At 43.6% G+C, this 21291-nt stretch overlaps 1 protein-coding gene across 1 annotated transcript in view; it reads left to right on the top strand.

The window, feature by feature from the left end:
• Window positions 1-21291, top strand: part of Dnah3 (dynein axonemal heavy chain 3) — a 153790-nt gene that overhangs the window by 113255 nt on the left and 19244 nt on the right. Inside the window, exons 44-52 of the mRNA XM_076840105.2 lie at window positions 1998-2121; window positions 2218-2374; window positions 2608-2751; window positions 3706-4372; window positions 5571-5736; window positions 7283-7499; window positions 9363-9545; window positions 15292-15490; window positions 18548-20689. Coding sequence (XP_076696220.1) covers window positions 1998-2121; window positions 2218-2374; window positions 2608-2751; window positions 3706-4372; window positions 5571-5736; window positions 7283-7499; window positions 9363-9545; window positions 15292-15490; window positions 18548-20689 — 3999 coding nt within the window. The remainder of the gene's footprint in view (window positions 1-1997; window positions 2122-2217; window positions 2375-2607; window positions 2752-3705; window positions 4373-5570; window positions 5737-7282; window positions 7500-9362; window positions 9546-15291; window positions 15491-18547; window positions 20690-21291) is intronic.

The following is a 21291-nucleotide window of genomic DNA, read 5'->3' as shown; positions in this document are numbered from 1 at the left end:
ATTACCAAATGAGAAGCACCATTGTGTGCATTCTGATGAAGGAACGCACCAGCACCTATAGTCTGGCCAAAGGAGATGAAGCCTGGCTCTGATTCTCTCTAGATCCAGCTATAAATTTATAGGAAACACAGAGGAGAGAGGAACATGGTGAACCGAACCAGGGGTATATAATCAACAAAATTCTACAGGTCAAACAACCTAGATCCACAACAGATAAGAGAAATGGGGAGTGGAGAAATCCTGTGGATTAAAAAACAATTTAAAGATATGTAAAGTACTTTTAATTGGCAGAAATTAAACTCTGGTGCCTAGGAAAACATTTGAGTGCTGAAAACCATTAAGAAATAATAACATAGGAATTACAGGGAAAGTCAGGATAATAATTTTTTTTTTTTTTTGGTGGTACTGGGAATTGAACCCAGGGGCACCTAACCACTGAGTCACATATCCAGCCCTTTTTACTTTTTTAAAAATTTTTATTTCATATTTATTTAGGTACTGGGGATTGAACTCAGGAGTACTCAATCACTGAGCTGCATTCCCAGCCCTATTTTCTATTTTATTTAGAGACAGGGTCTCACTGAATTGCTTAGCACTTCACCGTTGCTAAGGCTGGCTTTGAACTCTCAATTCTCCTGTCTCAGCCTCCAAAGCTGCTGGGATTACAGGTGTGTGCCACCACGCCACCACCACGCCCCTTTTTACTTTTTATTTTAAGCCATGGTCTCACTAAATTGTTAAAGTGCCTCACTAAGTTGCTGAGGCTGATCTTGAACTTGGAAATCTCCTGTCTCAGCCTCCCAAGCCACTGGATTACAGGTGTGCACCACCACACCCAGCTAGTGATAACTTTTTGGAGGAGGAAAGAGAGAGAGCTATGACCTGAATGGTGCCCATGGAAGGGCTTCTATGAAGGACTGGCAGAGTTCTGTTTCTTGTCCTGGGTGATGGAGGTAAGGGGATTTAATGACTTCACTAAACTATACATTGGTTTTGTGTAGTTTTCTGAATCTGTGACTTACTTTATAATGAAACTTTTTTAAAAAATAAAATTATAACAGGCAGGATCTAGAGAGACATAAAGTAGATTATTAGTTGCTGAAAATGGTAAGAAAATGAGGAATGACTACTAATGGGTACAAGGTTTCTTTTAGGGGTGATTAAAATGTTCTAAAACTGTAGTAATGGTTACACAAAACTGAATATACTAAAAATCATTGCATTATGTACTTTAAGTGGGTGAATTATATAATATGTTAATTAATTTTGATATATCAATAAAGCTTATATAGCTAGGTAGATAGATATGGATATCTTGAGTAGGTAGGTAAATAGATAGATACCAATTTTTTTGGGGGGGGGGGTGGGTATCAGGGATTGAACTTAGGGGCACTTGGCCACTAAGCCATGTCTCCAGCCCTATTTTGTATTTTATTTAGAGACAGGGTCTCACTGAGTTGCTTTGCTTAATACCTCACTGTTGCTGAGGCTAGTTTTGAATTTGTGATCCTCCTGCATCAACCTCCCAGAAGATACCAAATTAATAGTGGTTAATTGGAGAAGGGAGTGAATTTGGTGTATGGAAAATAAATGAATGAAGGAGATACTTCCTATAGAACTGTTTCTGAATATTTGACAATAACTATTTCTTGCCTTAATTTTTAAAACATAATCCTGTGCACTAGATTAATGCTGTTAACAGGCCTTTTGTCATCATTAGACGGTCTGTAGCTATACTGAGCAGTGCAATAACCACCTGCCTTGTGTGGCTCTCAAGCACTTGAGGTGAAGCTAGAGAGACTGAAGAAATCCATTTTTAATGTTACTTAATGTTAATTAATTTGAGTTTAAATAGCCACATAAAGCTAGAGGTTGACATGCTGGACAGCAGAGCAATAGAACATGAAGGCAGAGTGAAACCCAACTGTCCTGTGTCCAAAGGTCACTAGGTCTAGGGAGCATGAGTGTGTGCAAACTAGAATGTGTGTGTTCTCCAGGTCGATTCACTCGCCATTTGAACATCATTTCCATCAGTGCCTTTGAGGATGACATTTTAACCAAGATTTTTGGTTCTATTTCGGATTGGCACTTTGGGAAAGGATTCGATGTGGCATTCTTAAGGTGAGAGTTTCTTGGATATTGACCTGGGTTGGGGGTGGGGGTGGTTCCTCCATTCTGGCCCCTTCTTGAATGATCAGCCTTCCTCCTCCTCCCAAGGCATGCAAAGATGATGGTACAAGCTACCAGGACAATTTACAGAGCTGCAGTAGAGAACTTCTTGCCAACTCCCTCCAAGTCCCATTATGTGTTTAACCTGCGGGACTTCTCACGGGTGATCCAGGGGGTACTGCTGTGCCCTCACACCCACCTGCAGGTGAGCCCCCATCATTTCATTACCATGAGCATTCAGCAATATGCTTAGATGTATAATGATAGGGATAGTTGGATTTATTAAGCACTTAGTTCATGTTAAGCATCATGCTAAATATTTTATACACCTTATCTCATTTACTCTTTACCTCAACCCTAGAATTTAGATACTGCTTGAAACCTATCACCTCAGGTACCACCTTCCACTCATTCATATAATCAACTCTGGATTTTTAGGATTTTGAAAAATTTATCCGGCTCTGGATCCATGAGGTTTATAGGGTGTTTTATGATCGCCTGGTTGACAAAGAGGACAGAGAGGTCTTTTTTAACATGGTGAAAGAGACCACCTCCAGTTGTTTCAAGCAGACTGTGGAGAAGGTAAGTCAGATTCTGTGACCATTTGGCCTCATAAATGGTCCCCAGTGTTTGACCACATTAGTCTCAGATTCCAGTTCCCTTCCCAGTAGAGACTCACCACTCTGCTCTGAAGCTCAGGAAATACTATTGCGGGCATCCATCAGCTGGTCATTTGATTTGGTGATACTTTACTTGGTCCAGTTTGGCTTCATTTCTATAGTAACATAAAGTTGTATCCATTCACAGTGGTTTCATGTATGATGTTATTTGTTTATAATTAATTTAAAAGGCAGTTTTAGGGTCAATTTATTTGAGAGTTGAGGGAGGAAAAACGATTTTTCATGGTTTGACTGAGGCCCTATTAAAGCCCAAATGGAAGATTATAATGATCTTCCATTTGTGAATATTTTCTTTTTCATTTTAATAAAAGAAAAATTTTTTAAAAACTATATATGTGCATCCTGTAGTTCTACCCCCATTGCTAAGAAGCTGTGATTTCTCCATAAAAAATTTGCAGAAGCATTTTGTATTATAGTCAGAGGCCCAGTGCAAAGCAATGCCAGGCTGTAGTATCAGCAAGAAGAAACATCTAAAGCATTCCTTCTCCAGGCACAGAGCAGGGGCCAGGGGTAGTGCCTGCACCTCTGTTTGATGAGGGAAGAAGGACTTGAAAAATGATACCATCCTTCCTCTGCCTTCTCTAGGAACCTTCCAATCTGACCACCAGTGTTTAAGTGGTTAGTAAATAGACCAACTTTCCCCTTCACACTCTTTCTAATGTCCTTTCACCATAGTCTTTTACAACCATCAGATGCACATATTACATTTTTAAAACATGAAGCTATTGAGAAACCATGCCTTAAGGATGTGCTCAGAAGAAACAAACATGCCCCTCCTCCCTCCCCTCCCCAACTCCCACTGCCAGCCTAGTAGGGCCACAAGCTGAGTCCAACTGAAAACTCCTCTTTCTCACAGGTGCTCATCCACTTGTCACCCACTGGAAAGATTGTTGATGATAACATCCGCAGCCTCTTCTTTGGGGATTTCTCCAAGCCAGAAAGTGATCAAAAAATCTATGATGAGATCACTGACCTAAAACATCTCACGGCGGTCATGGAGTACTACCTGGAAGAGTTCAACAATGTCAGCAAGGCCCCCATGTCCCTGGTCATGTTCAGGTTTGCCATTGAGCACATCTCCAGGATCTGCAGAGTTCTGAAGCAGAATAAAGGCCACTTGCTCCTGGTGGGCATTGGGGGCAGCGGGCGGCAGAGTGCCACCAAACTGTCCACATTCATGAACTCCTATGAGCTCTACCAGATTGAGATCACAAAGAGTTATACAAGCAACGACTGGCGTGAGGACCTAAAGAAGATCATGCTGCAGGTGGGGGTGGCTGTCAAGAGCACCGTGTTCCTCTTCGCTGATAACCAGATCAAGGATGAGTCATTTGTGGAGGACATCAACATGCTTCTGAACACGGGAGACGTGCCCAACATCTTTCCAGCTGATGAGAAGGCTGACATTGTGGAGAAGATGCAATCAGCCGCCAGGACAGAAGGAGAGAAGATAGAGGTCACTCCTCTTTCCATGTACAACTTCTTTATTGAGAGAGTGAAAAAGAATCTCCACATTGTGCTTGGTGAGAAGAAGCAAGCTCAGTTTACCCTTTCTCCCCTAGTATTTTAGGGTCTTCTCCATACCCTAAACTCAATCCCTTTACCATGGTCCAATGGTTGAACCAACCAAAGCACCCCAAGTTCAGCCTGGAGTTTCTCTAGCAACTTCTTCCACTCTTCTCTTTAACAACTACCTAACAACTTACACCTGCTCCGCTCTCCTAATTCTCTGAATTCTCCTTTGAGAAAGAGCACGCATTAGCACGTTACCCTTGCACAGATCAATACCTCATCTTCTCTCTGTGAATGACACCCCATCTATCTGGAAGCCTAGGAGGTGTGTTTAATACCTCTTTCTCCTTACCAAGTCCTGGTGATTTTTACCTCTTCACTGTCTGTCATAGCCACCCTCTAATCTCCATCTCTGTCACCTTCACATCTGCTAAGTCATTGTCATCCTACCCAGACTTCACCTCTGAAACCTTTTAACTGTTCGACCTCCACTCTTATCCATTCTAGAGCTTTCTTTTTCACTGAGCCAGGATGATTCTTTTTTATGTATTGCAAATATGATCATTGTATCTGTGCATCAGTGTGTACGTGTGTAAGTGTGTGCACAAACACATAGACACACACATACTCTCTCTAATTGCTTTCCATCAGGATAAGGGTCAAAATCTCTAACCTGTATTCTCATATGGCCACCTATCAGACTATCCCTTGTATCCTCTGTACCCTCATCTCAAACCAAGCGCCCCTTCTCTCTGTTCTTGAGCCACACTAACGACCCCATAGTTCCACCTATGCATCATGCTTCCTCAACCATACTGAGAATCAGTAAATAATGAATGAAATTAGAGATGTAGAATGCAAAATTTGTAGTCATATGAAGATGGCGTCAGAAATTAGCTGATGGCAACTTCTATAAGTAACTATATATGAGATGTCTATGATTCCCTTGTGTTGGAGTCAGCATAGACAGAGCAAGTAGGTCAAAGGACTCCACGCTGACTAAGAGGCCCCAAGGATCCATCAGGGACAATGGTGTATTTGAGAGGGTGGTCAGAGGCTGTTGTGATACATGGCAATCTCATCACAAAGTTACATGAAAATATCTCATGATACCCACTACCTTGCCCCACCAGAACCCTGGGAAATACCTGTTCCCTTTCACCTCCCTGCCTTGGAGGAAGGAAATTAACTCAGTCGACTTTTCATTAGCCATGAGTCCAATTGGGGATGCCTTCAGAAACCGCCTGAGGATGTTCCCTTCGCTGATCAATTGCTGCACAATTGATTGGTTCCAGTCCTGGCCCACAGACGCCCTGGAGTTGGTGGCCAACAAATTTCTAGAGGATGTGGAGCTTGAAGATGACATTCGAACAGAGTAAGTGTTAGCCACATTTTAGTACCCACAGTATTCTAAGCTAAAAATCCTTATGAGGGCTGTACTTATGTTATTGTTTTAAAGATTTCTTAATTTACATGTAGAAGAGATCTGAACACTTTTAAATTGAATCACACTTATTTAGATATTTAATAAGGCACCTTTTATGGAAAAGAAAAAAATGCATTGTTCAGAAGAAGCCTGGACATGTATTATCGTCATAGCTGAGAGGACCTGGATCTGACAATACAGTGATTTCAATAGTCTTAGGACATGCAGTCACGTCTTGCTGCCAAGGGGATGAAAATTGGTTCATGCCAGGATGAAAATATGTTCTTTTATGTGAAAAGCACAGATGTGCTAAAAACAGCACTTCGTTTTGATTCAAAACCACCGTTAGTACTCCATGAAAACAAGAATCAGTCAACCCACTGTGTCTACTTCTACATCCTGAGTGCCCAGCAGGTGTCTGGTACATAGTAGGCTCCATGGCTGGTTTTTCAAATAAATGAATGAAGAACAAAGGAGAACAGCGGTCAGAGGATCAATGTTCTTAAGTTCCATTTGGAGATTTTTGAACTTTATTCTCTAGACCAAAAACCATCAATCTGGGTCCATAGGCTCATGGATAGAATTTGGTTCGTTTGGAAGTATGACTGGGGATGAATTGCATCTTTCCATTTCCACTCACATCCAGCTGGTATTTTGCATTTCCTTCAAGGATGAATATAAGCAGTAAACCCCAGTTGGATTAGTAGGGCCTGTGACTTTGTTACCAGTGGGAATCACAGTTCTTTTCTTAACTGATTTAATCATTAAAGTTTCCTCCATATATCACTTCCTTCAAAATTATGTTTTTTAGACCTGCTGCCCAATCTTGTTATTTAATACAGTGGTTGGCAAACCATGGTCTATGTGTCAAATTCAAAACCACACCTTGTTTTTGTCAATAAAGGTTTACTGAAACAAAGTCATGCCCATTCGTTTACACATGGTTGGTCTATGGCTGTTTTCATACTACAGCTGCCAAGTTGAGTAGTTGTGACAGGACAGCATGTGACTCAAAAACACTAGAATACTTATTATTTGACCCTTTCCAGGAAAGGTTTGGTAACTCCTGATTTAACATATCAATAAACATACATATTATGGTATCCGAACTTTGGTTTTAAAAATATTTTGAAAAGTCTATTTCAATATAATTGATTTCCTTGGTAATCTTATATATTTTATTTTATGCATTTTGAAAACATTATTCTGTGTAGTCAGAAAGCTTCTTCAGACTGCTGAAGGTTAGCAAGTCTTGCTTGAGCTCCAGTGACTTATCAAAGGGATCAGGATAGAAATGACCTTTAAGATCATCCTAGTAAGAATATTCACCTTCTCCATCCTTTGCTGCCTTTGCTTCTATGAGGACCTGCTGCATTCTAAATGGGCCACAGGCAGTGAATGTGCCTTCTCACGCCCTCATGTCTGTTACCAAAGTTGTGCCAAGTCTCCCTGTAAGAACCTGGGTCCTGCCTAACCACCTTGGTGTCCTTGGCAGGGTCATCTCTATGTGCAAATATTTTCAGGAGAGTGTGAAGAACCTGTCAGTTGATTATTACAACACGCTCCGCAGACACAACTATGTCACCCCCACCTCCTACCTTGAGCTGATTCTAACCTTCAAGACACTGCTTAATATCAAGAGGCAGGAAGTGGACATGATGCGGAACCGCTACCTGACAGGCTTGCAGAAACTCGATTTTGCAGCTTCCCAAGTAAGCACTGCCAAAACAGAACAGGGACCGAGAGGTCCAGGACTCGGTGGATGTGGTGAGGCCCTTGTTCAGGCATAGAAATTACAAGGGCACTAAATAAAGGCAGGATCTGAGCTTGCATTTACAGAGCCACCTCACTTGCCTTCTGATCCCATAGGATCCTGCCTTTATTAAAGATTTTAATATTTTGTTCCTTGTGGATCTTTCTGTACCAATTTTGATTTCTTAAAAGATTCCAATAAGGTATTATTTAACTGGAGGACTGAATATTTTTTAAAAATATTTTTTAGTTGTCAATGGATCTTTATTTTATTTATTTATATGTGGTGCTGAGAATTGAACCCAATGCTTCACACATGCTAGGCAAGCGCTCTACCCCTGAGCCACAACCCCAGGCCCAGTACTGAGTATTTTTGTGCTCCTTTAAGCTTGTGCCTAGGGAAAGTACCTCACCTGTCCCGTTCTTGTGGGAACTGGATAAGGTAAGTGGGTAAGAGCTGAGCTTTGCAGGGTCAGATCTGGGATCAAATTCTAGCTCTACAACTTACACCTATTTCACCTCTTTGGGCTTCAGTTTCTTCTTCTATAAAAAAGGCCATAATAACAATTTTTGTAGCATGGGGCTAACATGAGAATTAAATAAGCTGACACAAGAACACTCCTTAGCAAAGTGCTTGGAGATGAGTTATGAACTGATCTGAGCTTAGAGCCACTTAACAAACCATCTAAAATTATAGCCATATTAAGAAGTGGATTTTTACCACTTCTTAAATTTAGACCTGTGAGATTCAGGGAGACAACACCAGTAAAGAACTGAGGCAATGGGTTGATTGACAGTAGGTTGGCCTGTGCTGTATACAACAAGCCCAAACACTCCAACAGAGGGATGGAAGACAATACCAGAGGTGGCCTCTGTTGCTCTGCTTCTGGGGTTACTGGGTCTAACTTGGGGTCCTTAGCTTTTAGATAGCCACCTTCTTTGGGAAGAGATAAATCTCATGTCTTTTCCTCTTTTTATAAGGTCATTTATCCTATAACGAGGTCCCCTCCTCCGTGACATCATCTAACCTAATTACCTCCAAAGCCTGCATCACCAAATAGCCTTGATTTAGAGATTAGGCTTCAACATGTGAATGGCGGGGAGGCAGAACATGTTCAGACCTCAGCACTATTGGAAATTATAGCCTTAAAAGTGCCTTCTGCCAGGCGTGATGTCACACGCCTGTAACCCCAGCAGCTTGGGAGGATGAGACAGGAGAATCGCGAGTCAACAGCGAGGCACTAAGCAACTCAGTGAGACCCTGTCTCTAAATAAAATATAAAAAGGGACCAAGGATGGGCTCAGTGGTCGAGTGCCCCTGAGTTCCATCCCTGGTACCCACCCACCCCAAGAAAAGGTGCCTTCTAGGGCTAGAGCTATAGCTCAATTGGTAGAGTGCTTTCCTTGCATGCACAAGGCCCTGGGTTCAATCCCTAGCACCTCTTATATGTATACTTTCCTATATAGCTTTTAAAAAATGCAGCTTTTATTTTAAAATTTCCTAATTTGCTTTTTTTCTATCTTTCCTCAACACTGTAAAGAACAAGGGAAGAAACTATTCCTTTAAAATTGGTTTAGTTTGCCATTGTATAACTAGCACCAAGCACAGAGCTTGATAACCCCAACACACAAATGAATTCAACAACTAAGTGTTAAAAAATCAAGATCAACACCACCAATAAATGTGACCCGTGACCATGTCCAAATCATTAGTCCATATTTTCTGTAACTGTTGGAGATGCAGTCAACTCTTGCCAACTTTGCCATTTTCTGCACTGACCCAGCTGACCCTGGATAACCTCCCACCCCTCTGTCCTTGCCAGGTGGCCGTCATGCAAGTAGAACTGACCGCCCTTCAACCTCAACTCATCCAAACCTCCGAGGAGACCGCTAAGATGATGGTGAAGATTGAAGAGGAGACTAGAAAAGCTGATGCCAAAAAGCTTCTGGTTCAGGCTGATGAGAAAGAGGCCAACGCTGCTGCCGCTATTGCCCAGGGAATCAAGGTATGGAGAGCAGCAAAGAGAGCAGGGAGCCAGCCCTGCAGGATGTGCATGGTCACGCCCATCCTGCAGATGAGACCCGTGAAATTCAGGAAGAGTAGGCCACTCTCCTGCCTTCACACAGCTAGTAATGAATTATGGCTTTCTGACACCTGGCTTTCTCCAAGAATCATTACCATTTTCCAAACATTCTCTGTCTCATTCAGAATCAAAGCCAAAAAAACACAACATGATCTTAGCTCTTCTGTTATTACTTTTCTCTCGTTCCCTCTGCTTGGGCACACTGGCTAGTCCTTCTGACTATTCCTTATATAAACGTAAGGCACACTCCCACTCCAGGGCCTTTGAACTGGCTGTTCTACCCAGATGCTCCTCCTTTAGGCATCCAAATATCTCTTTCCTTCATCTCTGTCATGTCTTAGATGTGGGAACAGATATCTGTCAAATGACACTAGAAGACCCTACTGAAGGTGGTTCTTACACCAAAGTTCTGAGAAGATCTTAGCCTACATTCAGATATTAGAAGAAAATCTGATTGACACTAATGTGGTGGTACGTATTTCTCAAAGCATTTTGGAGCACACAATTCCATTTGAGTATCACAAACATCTTGAGACTTATCAGGTATCAGTATCTGAGAGTTGATTGCAATGAGGTCAGGGGTGAAATGGCCCTCCAGAGCCGCAGAGCTACTTGGTGGGATTAGAATGGAAGGTTCATGGCACTATCTTTAGGTCCCTACACTTTTTTTTTTTTTTGGCTCTTAGAGAAATTTTTCCACCATTCTTCAACATGGGCTTCTGTAAGAAGTAGCCTGTGTCTGCCTTCTTACTTAAATAGGTCACGGGCATTTTCTCCAAAAGGACAGGCCTTCAAATTGGCTTTTCTCTAATGGTTTCTGAGACCTAGCCTCTGGTATATTTTTTTCGGGGGGTGATACCCTGGATTATGAAGGCTTACTCATGATTCTAGTGGCTTGGACAGAAAGCAAATGGAAATCATAAAAATGGTGATGGTTACCATAATAAAGAGAATAATAAGATACCCACCCCCAAAATACAGTGACTGTCAGGCACCAAGAACCATAATCTAGTGGGTAATGTGTCTTCTATAACCAAATAATTATAGCTAATGCTCATCAGCACTGTGGTATTTTAGAGGGTATTTTTTCATTTAACAAGTATTTTTTGAGCTCCTACTATGTGCTAGCACTTTTTTAGGTGGAAAGCTAGGAGTGAACACAATAGACCAAGTTCTTTCATCGTGGAGGTTATTTTCTCCCACCCTTAGTTCACGTGGCCTGCAATAGCTGGTTCATCAGCCCTACAATGCAAGTAGTATCATTCCCAGTTTCCCAATGAGAAAATCACGATACAAGACCGAGGTTACATAGCTACCAAGTGACAGAATCAGCATTCAAACCCAGAGCTCTTTGACTCCAAAGTCCAGGCATTTGACCCTTATTCCATTGCAAGCTGGCATCCTAGGACCCACATGGACACTGCAATGCACATAATATTTTATATTTATTGAAACAGTTATCAACTTTTAAAAATCAGGGCATTTCAAACTGAGTACAGTGATACATGCCTGTAATCCCAGCAACATGAGAGGCCAAGGCAGGAGGATTGTAAGTTCAAGGCCAGCCTCAGCAATTTAGCAAGACCCTCAGCAACTTAGAAAGACCCTGTGTCAAAATAAAAATTAAAATTTAAAAAAGGACTGGGAATGTAGCTCAGTGGTAAAGCACCACTGGGTTAAATCCCCAATACCAAAAAAAAAAAAAAAAAATCAGGAGATTTCAAATAAAAATTCCAAATAATTAGCTTTTCCCTTTAAAACTCAGGCATATCTGGCAACATCAATCCTGCATTCCTGGGTTGCACCCATCAACTGCATAGGGTACACACTGGTTTTTGTGTGTCACAGTCCACCAAAGCCCTGTTCAGCCCACTTTCCAGTCTCATGTCACCCGCCTGCCCCCTGAAGCCACGTGAACTTGCACCTCTTGGGCATTCTGTGCTAGATCAGGCACGTCAGGGCTCTACCTTTGCTCCGCCCCCTTTCCCAGCCTCACTTTCTTCATCTATAAAATGGGGGTACCAAGAGGAAAACAGGTAAAGTTGGTAGCAGGTGCCAGAGTTTAAGGTCCAGGTTAGCTGTTCTCCAAAGCCGACATTCTTTGCCCTGTACCAAGTGTGACAAAGGTCTACCTTTCACACACGTGGGGACCATGTGGAAGGGGAACCTCACACCCAGGATTCTGCTCCATAGATTCAGGTGAGGCAGCAGATTGCTGGAGTGGGAGAAGGTGAGCGATGACCCAGGATCCCCACCCACCCACACCTGGGCAGTAAACTGCCCGCTCAGGTTTTGTGGGAGGGGTGAGGTTAAACGCTGTGCCACGCCATCCCCACTCCTGGGAGTGACATCCTGGAGGTGACTAGGAGGTGGAAGAAACACACAGGGAGAAGAAGGAAGAAACCTGTGTTTACCCTGCAGTTTGCTTGAGGCTTGGTGTGGACCAGACTCCCTTCCTGAACTCCTCAAGGCAGTAGCCCTTCTTGTTATGAGGATGCTAATATCCTCCACTCACCTTGAACCCCTCCAAATGACATCACATGGCAGATGCACAATACGGTGCCTACTGCGTGCTAGAGACTCAACAGTACAGGTGGAGCTCACACGGGAAGACTGGGATACTGTAAGAGAAAGAGACTCCCAAACACTCAGCACACCAGGGCAGCAGTTGGCTTAAATGGGTCAGCTCTTCAGGAGCTGATGAGTCATTCCTTCCCCCTTTAATGAGGATAAGGTGGCAGGGTTGCTGCAGACTGACTTCCTTTCATCAGAGTGCACTGTGCTTATTGGACTAACAGCCCTGGTTTTCCTGGCATTGCCAAGACACAGGCCATTTTTAATTGTGAGGGTTTTCATCATACAAATGTTGCAACAACACATATGAAACGATTTCAAGTTTCAACTTCAATTAGCCCTCTCATGCCTGTCCACACACAGGCACAGTTTTATATCACAGAGGTCATCGTACAATTGCGATTTCCACCATGCTGTGTTTTCTTCACTTAACATCTTATCACAAACATTTCCCCAAATGTTATATGCTCATCACAATGGCCATTTCAAAGTGGTATATCACACATCAAGTGGCCATTCCCCTGTTGGGCATTAGAGTTTATTCCCTCTTGCCCTTTGTTTTCTGTGTTTTGATGGTGTCAAGTGGATTTCTCAACAGAACTGTGTGTCAGAATCACCTTCAGAGTTTTAAAAATGCCCGGGCCCCACCCCACCTGAATGAATCAGAACCTCTGGGCGTGGAGCCTGACCACAAGGATGTTCTAATGCTGCTCAGTGACTCCGAGGGACGGCCCATGCCTGGGACTCACTATTACAGATAATGCCACAATGAGAGGCCCCTTTGAGTGATTTGGCAAACTTGCTTTCTCCAAAACTGAGCTGGAATCCAGGTCTTGTCCCTTAGGAAAAGGAGTGGAGCTTCCCAGACACAATGGGGGCATGAAGCATGCACAAGCCACGCGTTGTCTGGCAACATTATAAAAAAGCAACATGGAGCTATTGATGACGTGAAGCCTCAGGTACCTGGGATCCTTGAAATGTCAAGTATCCAGAACTACCCCTGAGCCAACACTCTTGGCTGCCCCTGCCACCAAACAGTAGGGACCAGCCTGTGTTCTTTTCCTCTTATTTTCTAATCTGGTGCATGTGCCAGGGATAAAGAGTGAGCAAGCTGGAGTTGCCCCAAACCTGGGTCATTGATGCCATATGAAGCAGGACATTCCATAGTACATTTTGATAAGACATTTGATGTGGCTGACTGGGTGTGGAGTTTCAATATGATGAAGCAAAATAAAACATTGCTTTATGTTTGTAGAGAAGCAGAAACCCTGAAACATTCAGCAACATACACACCAGTATACGTATCATGCATGTGCACACACACATGTAAGAAGGCTTTGTGTATTTGCCTATCACAGTAGCCCTGAGGGATAGAAAGACTTCAACACGTGCTTGCTTTAACTCGCCTAAGAATTGCCGTTCTCTGTGAAGTTTCACTTCCCCCCTGGCTGTGTGATCACTCCTTGGACTTGGAGAACTAACAGAGTTCATGGAGTGGGGAGCCAAGATCCTGGCTCTGTGAGTAACCAGCTATGTGACCTTGGCTAACTCATGGTACATCCTTGGATTTTTTTTTTTTAATTTTCATTTTTGATAGAATGTGATAATTGGGTTACTAACTAATCCATAAAGTCCCTTTCGGTTTTAAAATATTCTCATGTTAAGCTGTTTTTTTAAAAAAAAATGAGACATAATCCATATGGCTTATTAATATTCACTCTTTTAAATTGTGCAAGTCAGTGGTTTTTAGTACACTCACAAAGTTGTGCAACTCTCACCACTATCTAATTCTAGAACATTTTCATCACCCCATAAGACCCATTAGCAGTCACTCCCTATTGTACCCTCCTCTTCCCAACCCTGGGCAACCACTTACCTAATTTCTGCCTCTGTGGATTTGCCATTCTGCACATTTCATATAAATGGAATTGTATTAACAGGTGGCCCTTTGTGTCTGACTTCTTTCACTTAGCAAGATGTTTACAAGGCTTATCCTTGTTCTAGCAGGCATCACTACTTCATTTTTTTAATGGCTGGATAATGCTCCATTGTGTTAATTGTGTATTTAAATTAGCAAATGATGAGTAAAACACACACCACTTCGTTTTCCCTGACTTCAGCCCTATCTTTGCCCAGCTCTAATCCTTCTCCCCATCACTAACCCTCCTTGCCTGAAACTCTGCCCTGTGCCCAGCTTCGCCCTAACCCTGGTTCCCACCAGCCCCATCTTGGACCCTCACCCCTTCCTGACCTCCACCCTCGGGTCTTCTTTCTTTCTTCAACTTGCTCCTATCACTCACCTCTAAGGCTCATCTTTGACCCGCTCTCCTCTCAACCTATCCCCATTGATGGAGGGGAAACACCCACTTTGTACCTCTTGGGAACTTGTTAAAAATTAAATGCTTCATTTCTTTCTTTTTTTTTCAGAGACAGAATTATAGATTTTATTGACTAATGAGATAAAAGGAAAGGATGTAGATTAGTTATACAATCCAACTAGTTTCAATTCCAACTAAAAGAATAGTGGCCATTAGCAAAATAACAGAATTAATAAGCATTCTGGACATGTTCAATCTAAAAATATTCTAGTAGAGATTTTCTTTTTCTGACTTTTTTTTAAAGAATTTTAGTAACAGGTACTAAAATACAGCCAGATAGAAAGAATTGGTTCTCATGTTCTATAGCATGGAGAGCTAACTACAATCTACAGTAATTTATTATATATTTAAAAATAACTAGAAGAGTTTGAAATTTCCCCAACACATGGAAATGATAAATCTTTGAAGATATAGAAATGCTAATTTCCTTGATTTGAACAATGTTTAATTTTTTTTAAGAACACATACAAAATGGATGCTCAAATGTGCAGGATATCCAAACTCCAGCCCCAAGATGCCAGGCTCATGTTCCTGCTGCCCGCTGTGGTCAGAGCCACCCTTCAGTACAGTGTTCTGTAGGGAGGCCCTGACCTAAAGGGCATCTGGGCAGGAAATGCCTCTTCCTGCCTCCTTTGCTTTCTCCAGAAGCAGAGCCCTGCCTCACCCCTGCATGCTGCGCACTGGGCACCCATTCCTTTCATCCCTGTGCTCCACAGAACGAATGTGAGGGGGACCTGGCTGAGGCCATGCCAGCCCTTGAGGCCGCACTTGCTGCTCTCGACACCCTGAATCCTGCTGATATCTCGCTGGTGAAGTCGATGCAGAACCCACCTGGCCCTGTCAAGCTGGTCATGGAGAGCATCTGCGTCATGAAGGGGCTGAAGCCGGAAAGGAAGCCAGACCCCAGTGGCTCCGGTAACCCCCAGCCCAGCCTAGCCCAGCCAGGCTGCTCTTCCCTGGCAGGAAGAATGCAAGCGTCCTTTCCCCACCCCATTGGTCACAGGCCTCAGGCAGGACCACTGAGTTTTGGAAGAATTTAGAAAAGTGCCCAGATGTGTGTGTGTGTGTGTGTGTGTGTGTGAGAGAGAGAGAGAGAGAGAGAGAGAGAGAGAGAGAGAGAGAGACCATGAGCAGAGATAAAGAGAAAGACTACAAGATTGGAGAAATACATGTAGAGAGACCCAGATACCTGGACACATACGACACTTAAAGATAAGACAGTGAACAGAGAGACAAGGGGGGGAAGAAATTAGGAGGGAAAAAGAGACAGGGAGACAGAAAGAGAGAGGTGAAAATGGAAAGACACACCTACACCGTGAGACACAGAGGAGAGAGAGAGAGAGGAATGTGAAGGAAGAAACAGATGGAAACAGAGATTAAGAGGCAGAAATGTAGCTGTCATGTATAAATTTTTTAAAAAAGAGGCAGAAATGCTGAGAGAAAGAAACAGAGACAGAGACATGTGGAGACAAGGAGACAGAGAAAGAGAATGAATGGGAAGAAAAGAGGGAAAGAAAGAAGAGAGAGAAAGAAGACAAACACATATACCAAGAGACAGAGTGAGAGAGAGAGAGAGAAATTGGTGGTTTGGGATGAGGCAGAAGTAAGACAGAGATGGCGAGGAAAGGAAGGAGCAGGAGGGGCGGGAGGAGAACTCTCTATATGAGGTCACTGAGCAGCAATATATAATAATAATAATAATAATAATTATTATTATTATTATTATTAAGTGAATATCTATTCTCCTTAAAATGTGAATTTGCTATAGGACCTTGTATTAAGACCAGTGCCTTAGAGAGCCAGATGGTGCAGTGGTGCCCACCTGTAATCCCAGTGACTTGTGGGAGGTGAGGTTGGAGGACAGCAAGTTCAAGGCCAGCCTGGACAACTTAAGAAGAACCCATCTCAAAATAGAAAATAGGGCTTGATGTTGCTTGTTGGTAAAGTGCCCAATGGTTCAATCCCCAGTACAAAAACAAAACAAAACAAACAAACAAACATAAACAGTGCCTTAGAACTGAACAAGGACTCCTGTGCTGGAAACAGTCCTGCTATCCCTTCTTTGCTTCTGAAATGTCAGAAATCGCTGATCCCTTATTTAGGATCCTCAGTCTCCTGCTTCCCTATGCTTCCCATCTCCTCCTGTCTGGTCCGTTTCAGACCAGCAACCATGTGAAGGTGGTTGAAGAATGGCCAAGTAGAGAGCAGATTTTCTTAAATAATTTTTTAGGGAAGCCACAGAGACACAAAAAGTCAGCCTGAGCAAGGGTGAGCTCATCAGTATGCCTGCATCCTGGCTGTACTAGAATCACCTGAGGAGTTTGAAGAATGCTGAAGCCCCACATCTCGAGGGATTTATTTTATTTGTCTACCATGCAACCGGAGCATTAGTTCTTTTTATAAACTCCCTGGGTAGTTGGAAGGTGCGGCCAGGTTGAGACCTTCTGAGACAGAGTGTGGGCAGGTCATAGATGTCAGGTCTCACTCTGGATCATTGATGATCAACACAGAATCCATCAATAAAATCTAAGCAAATCATGAGTAATATACCTCAAACCTGTAGAATTTAGTAAGTATGTTGGCATGGAGCCCCAGAACAGTTGAGTTAACTTGAATTCAAATGAAGCAGATCTTTTTTCAGAGTGCAACCAAAAACCTTCATGGGAAATATCTGGGCTGGTTGCTGTGCTTGCCCTTAGGAATGAACAAATCACAGTCACTATAATGTCTTGAAGTACAGCTTTTTTGGATGAACCCTAGATTGGTATCATGAGCTGAAAAGGCTCTTGCATTTTTTTCTAACATGTCAAGAAAAAGAGCCCTGCTTCAGGTTGGGATCTGAAACTCACTTGATTCATTGATAGCATGACAGGTGCTAAGGAGGATAAGGACATGGCTTCATTTCAGGACTGGCCAGGGGTGGCCTCCTGCCCAGTTGTAAGCCTACAGGCTGCTTCCCCAAGACCATTGCCTCACACCATTCCTCACAAGGACTGACTGGGTTCCATCCACCTACCTCCCAGACTTGGAAAAGAATATTCCAAATACACAACCAAAGGCTCTGGCTCCTGTCACTCTTTCCACCTGTCAATGGGATAGTGAGACAACACTTGACTCATATTTATTGATAGCTGACTATCAGGCCAAAATCTAGAAAACAAAAGCAGGAGCTTGCACTTAGAGGGAGAGGCAGACAGTAGAGAGTAAACAAAAAATGGCTGAATGCAATAAATGCTGTCATGAGAACAGAGCTGCTAGCAGGATGAGGAAAGAAGACACTGGAGCAGGTGTGGGGATGGACACCTGTAATCCCAGTGGCTGAGGCAGGAGGATCACAAGTTCAAAGCCAGCCTCAGAAACTTAGTAAGGCCCTAATCCACTTAGCAAGACCCTGACTCAAAATAAAAAATAAAAAGGGCTGGGGATATAGCAATGGTAAAGCATCCCTGGGTTAAATTCCTAGTTCTAAATTAAAAAAAGAAAATGGCGGGGGGCCACTGGGGGAGATAGAAGGTGGGATCCTCCCCCTTGGAAGAGAAATCAAGGGAAACCTCTGGATGGAGGTAACTTTTAAATTGAAAACTTTGGTCTGGTCAGCCACTTATAGCCTAGGCAAAGGACACATGGTAGTGAAGCACTGGGGATCATAGAGGAATTGAAGGGAGGTGCTTTGTAGCCCAAGTCCAAGGAACAAAGCAGAGATGATGTGGAGAAGGTCAGCTGGAGGGAGTGTGTAGCTCAGTGCTAGAGTGTGTCTAGCATGTGTGATCCCAGCACCACAAAGGTAAACAAATGAAACTATGCTGGGCATGGTGTTGCACGCCTGTAATCCCAAGGCCTTGGTGCAGAACTTCACATCTCTAGAAAACAAAGAAGGAGCTTACACTTTGAGGGAGTGGCAGACAGTAGAGAGTAGAGAGTAGAAGGCAAAAATGCCTTCAACAGTCTATCTCTGTTTCCTGTACCAAACAGGTAAGATGATAGAAGATTTCTGGGGAGTGTCAAAAAAGGTTCTTGGAGATCTGAAGTTCTTGGAGAGTCTCAAGACATATGACAAAGACAATATCCCCCCATTGATCATGAAACGGATCCGGGAAAGATTTATTGATCACCCAGAATTCCAGCCAGCTGTCATTAAAAACGTGTCATCTGCCTGTGAGGGTCTGTGCAAGTGGGTGAGGGCCATGGAGGTGTACGATCGCGTGGCCAAGGTGGTGGCTCCCAAACGGGAGCGACTGAAGGAGGCGGAGGGGAAGCTGGACATACAGATGCAGAAGCTAAACCAGAAACGTGCAGAGCTGAAGCTGGTGGAAGACCGTCTCCAGGCCTTGAATGACGAATTTGAAGAGATGAACACCAAGAAAAATGCGCTGGAGGAAAACATTGAAATCTGCTCCCAAAAGCTTATCAGGGCAGAGAAGTTAATCAGTGGTCTTGGTGGAGAGAAGGACAGATGGACAGAAGCTGCCCGGCGGCTGGGGATCCGCTATAATAATCTGACAGGGGACGTATTAGTGTCCTCTGGGACCGTGGCTTATCTGGGCGCCTTCACAGTGGATTATCGGGCCCAATGCCAAAAGGAGTGGTTGGCCGACTGTAAGGAGAGGGTCATCCCGCGCTCCAGTGACTTCAGTCTCAGCAACACATTAGGGGATCCTGTCAAAATCCGTGCCTGGCAGATTGCTGGGCTTCCCATTGACTCCTTCTCCATTGACAATGGCATAATCGTGTCTAATTCTAGACGCTGGGCCTTGATGATCGACCCACAGGGGCAGGCCAATAAGTGGATCAAGAACATGGAGAAAGTGAATAAACTGTCTGTCATCAAGTTCTCAGATGCCACCTACGTAAGGACTTTGGAGAATGCTCTGCAGTTTGGCACCCCAGTCTTACTGGAAAACGTGGGAGAAGAGCTGGATGCCTTTATCGAACCCATCTTGCTCAAGGCGACCTTTAAGCAGCAGGGGGTGGAATACATGAGGCTGGGTGAAAACATCATCGAATACTCGAGGGATTTTAAGTTATACATCACCACCCGTCTGAGGAACCCACATTACCTCCCTGAAGTTGCCGTGAAAGTCTGTCTCCTCAACTTCATGATCACCCCCTTGGGTCTCCAGGACCAACTCCTTGGCATCGTGGCTGCCAAGGAAAAGCCAGAACTGGAAGAAAAAAAGAACATGTTAATTGTGGAAAGTGCCCAGAACAAGAGGCAGTTAAAAGAAATTGAAGATAAGATCTTAGAGGTCCTCTCCCTGTCTGAGGGCAATATCCTTGAGGACGAAACCGCCATCAAAGTTCTGTCCTCCTCCAAACTGCTCTCTGAAGAGATCTCTGAGAAGCAGGAAATAGCTTCCTCCACAGAAATGGAGATCGATGCAACTCGAATGGGCTACAAGCCCGTGGCTGTGCACTCTGCTACCATATTCTTCTGTATCTCTGACCTGGCCCACATCGAGCCCATGTACCAGTACTCACTGACGTGGTTCATCAACCTCTACATGCATTCCCTGGCCCATAGTGCTAAGAGCGATGACCTGCAACAGCGTATCAATTACATCATTGAACATTTCACCCTGAGCATCTATAACAACGTGTGCCGCTCTCTGTTTGAGAAAGACAAGCTGCTCTTCTCCCTCCTGCTGACTGTAGGTATCTTGAAAGAGAAGAAAGAAATTAATGAGGAAATGTGGTACTTCCTTCTCACCGGTGGTGTTGCCCTAGACAACCCCTACCCCAACCCAGCTTCCGAATGGTTGTCTGAGAAGGCGTGGGCAGAAGTGGTTCGGGCATCCTTGCTACCCAAACTGAGAGGCCTGATGGTACATTTGGCACAAAATACGAAGGAGTGGAAGATGATCTATGACTCAGCCTGGCCCCATGAAGAGAGATTCCCCGGACCTTGGAAGTCCCTCCAAGGACTAGACAGGATGGTCATCCTCAGATGTTTGCGGCCTGACAAGATAGTCCCGGCCATTCGGGAGTTCATTTCTGATCACATGGGAAAGGTGTACATTGAAGCCCCTACATTTGATCTCCAGGGATCCTACAAGGATTCCAATTGTTGTGCACCATTGATTTTCGTGTTGTCTCCAGGTGCAGACCCCATGGCAGGTAAGAACACAATATTATATGAGGAATCTCAAAAGCCCAGAATGTGTGGACGCTTGACAGGGGTGTGTCCTTGAGAGCAGGGATCACAAACTCGCTTGCCTTAAGGCCCAGCCAGTAACAGTCACCTTAGCCTGTTACCACCTCAGGGACTGAGATGAGTGAATATTTCATTTCCTGCCTAGAAGGGTAACACTAATCAGCACCCAGGGAATTGTGCCATCTGGGAAGATGAACCCAGAATCACCTTGATCATCTGATTTTTCATGAGAGACCTGAAATGTAGAAATGACCCATTTTAAAATCTTGGTAAGTCATGCAAATTTGTTTTTCCTAAAAATGTTGCAAGGGCCAAGACTAGGGCTAGACTCAGTCTGCTGACTGCTGATTGCTTATCTTTGTCTTAATATTCTCTGGCTTATTTAATTAAAATATTTTTGGATAATTAATACTGCATATAGTTTAAAAAAATAAAAACAGCATAAAAGTATAGGACTGTGGCTCTAGCAGGGGGATTTTGCCTCCTCAGGGAGGACGTTTGCACAACACATGCAGACTTTTGTGTTGTTCCAACTGGAAGGAGAGATGCTACTAGCATCTAGAAG

Source organism: Callospermophilus lateralis, chromosome 19 (genome assembly GCF_048772815.1).
Source record: "Callospermophilus lateralis isolate mCalLat2 chromosome 19, mCalLat2.hap1, whole genome shotgun sequence".
Taxonomy (NCBI): domain Eukaryota; kingdom Metazoa; phylum Chordata; class Mammalia; order Rodentia; family Sciuridae; genus Callospermophilus; species Callospermophilus lateralis.
Note: the sequence above shows the minus strand (reverse complement) of the source record. Positions and strands in the feature narration are given on the sequence as shown.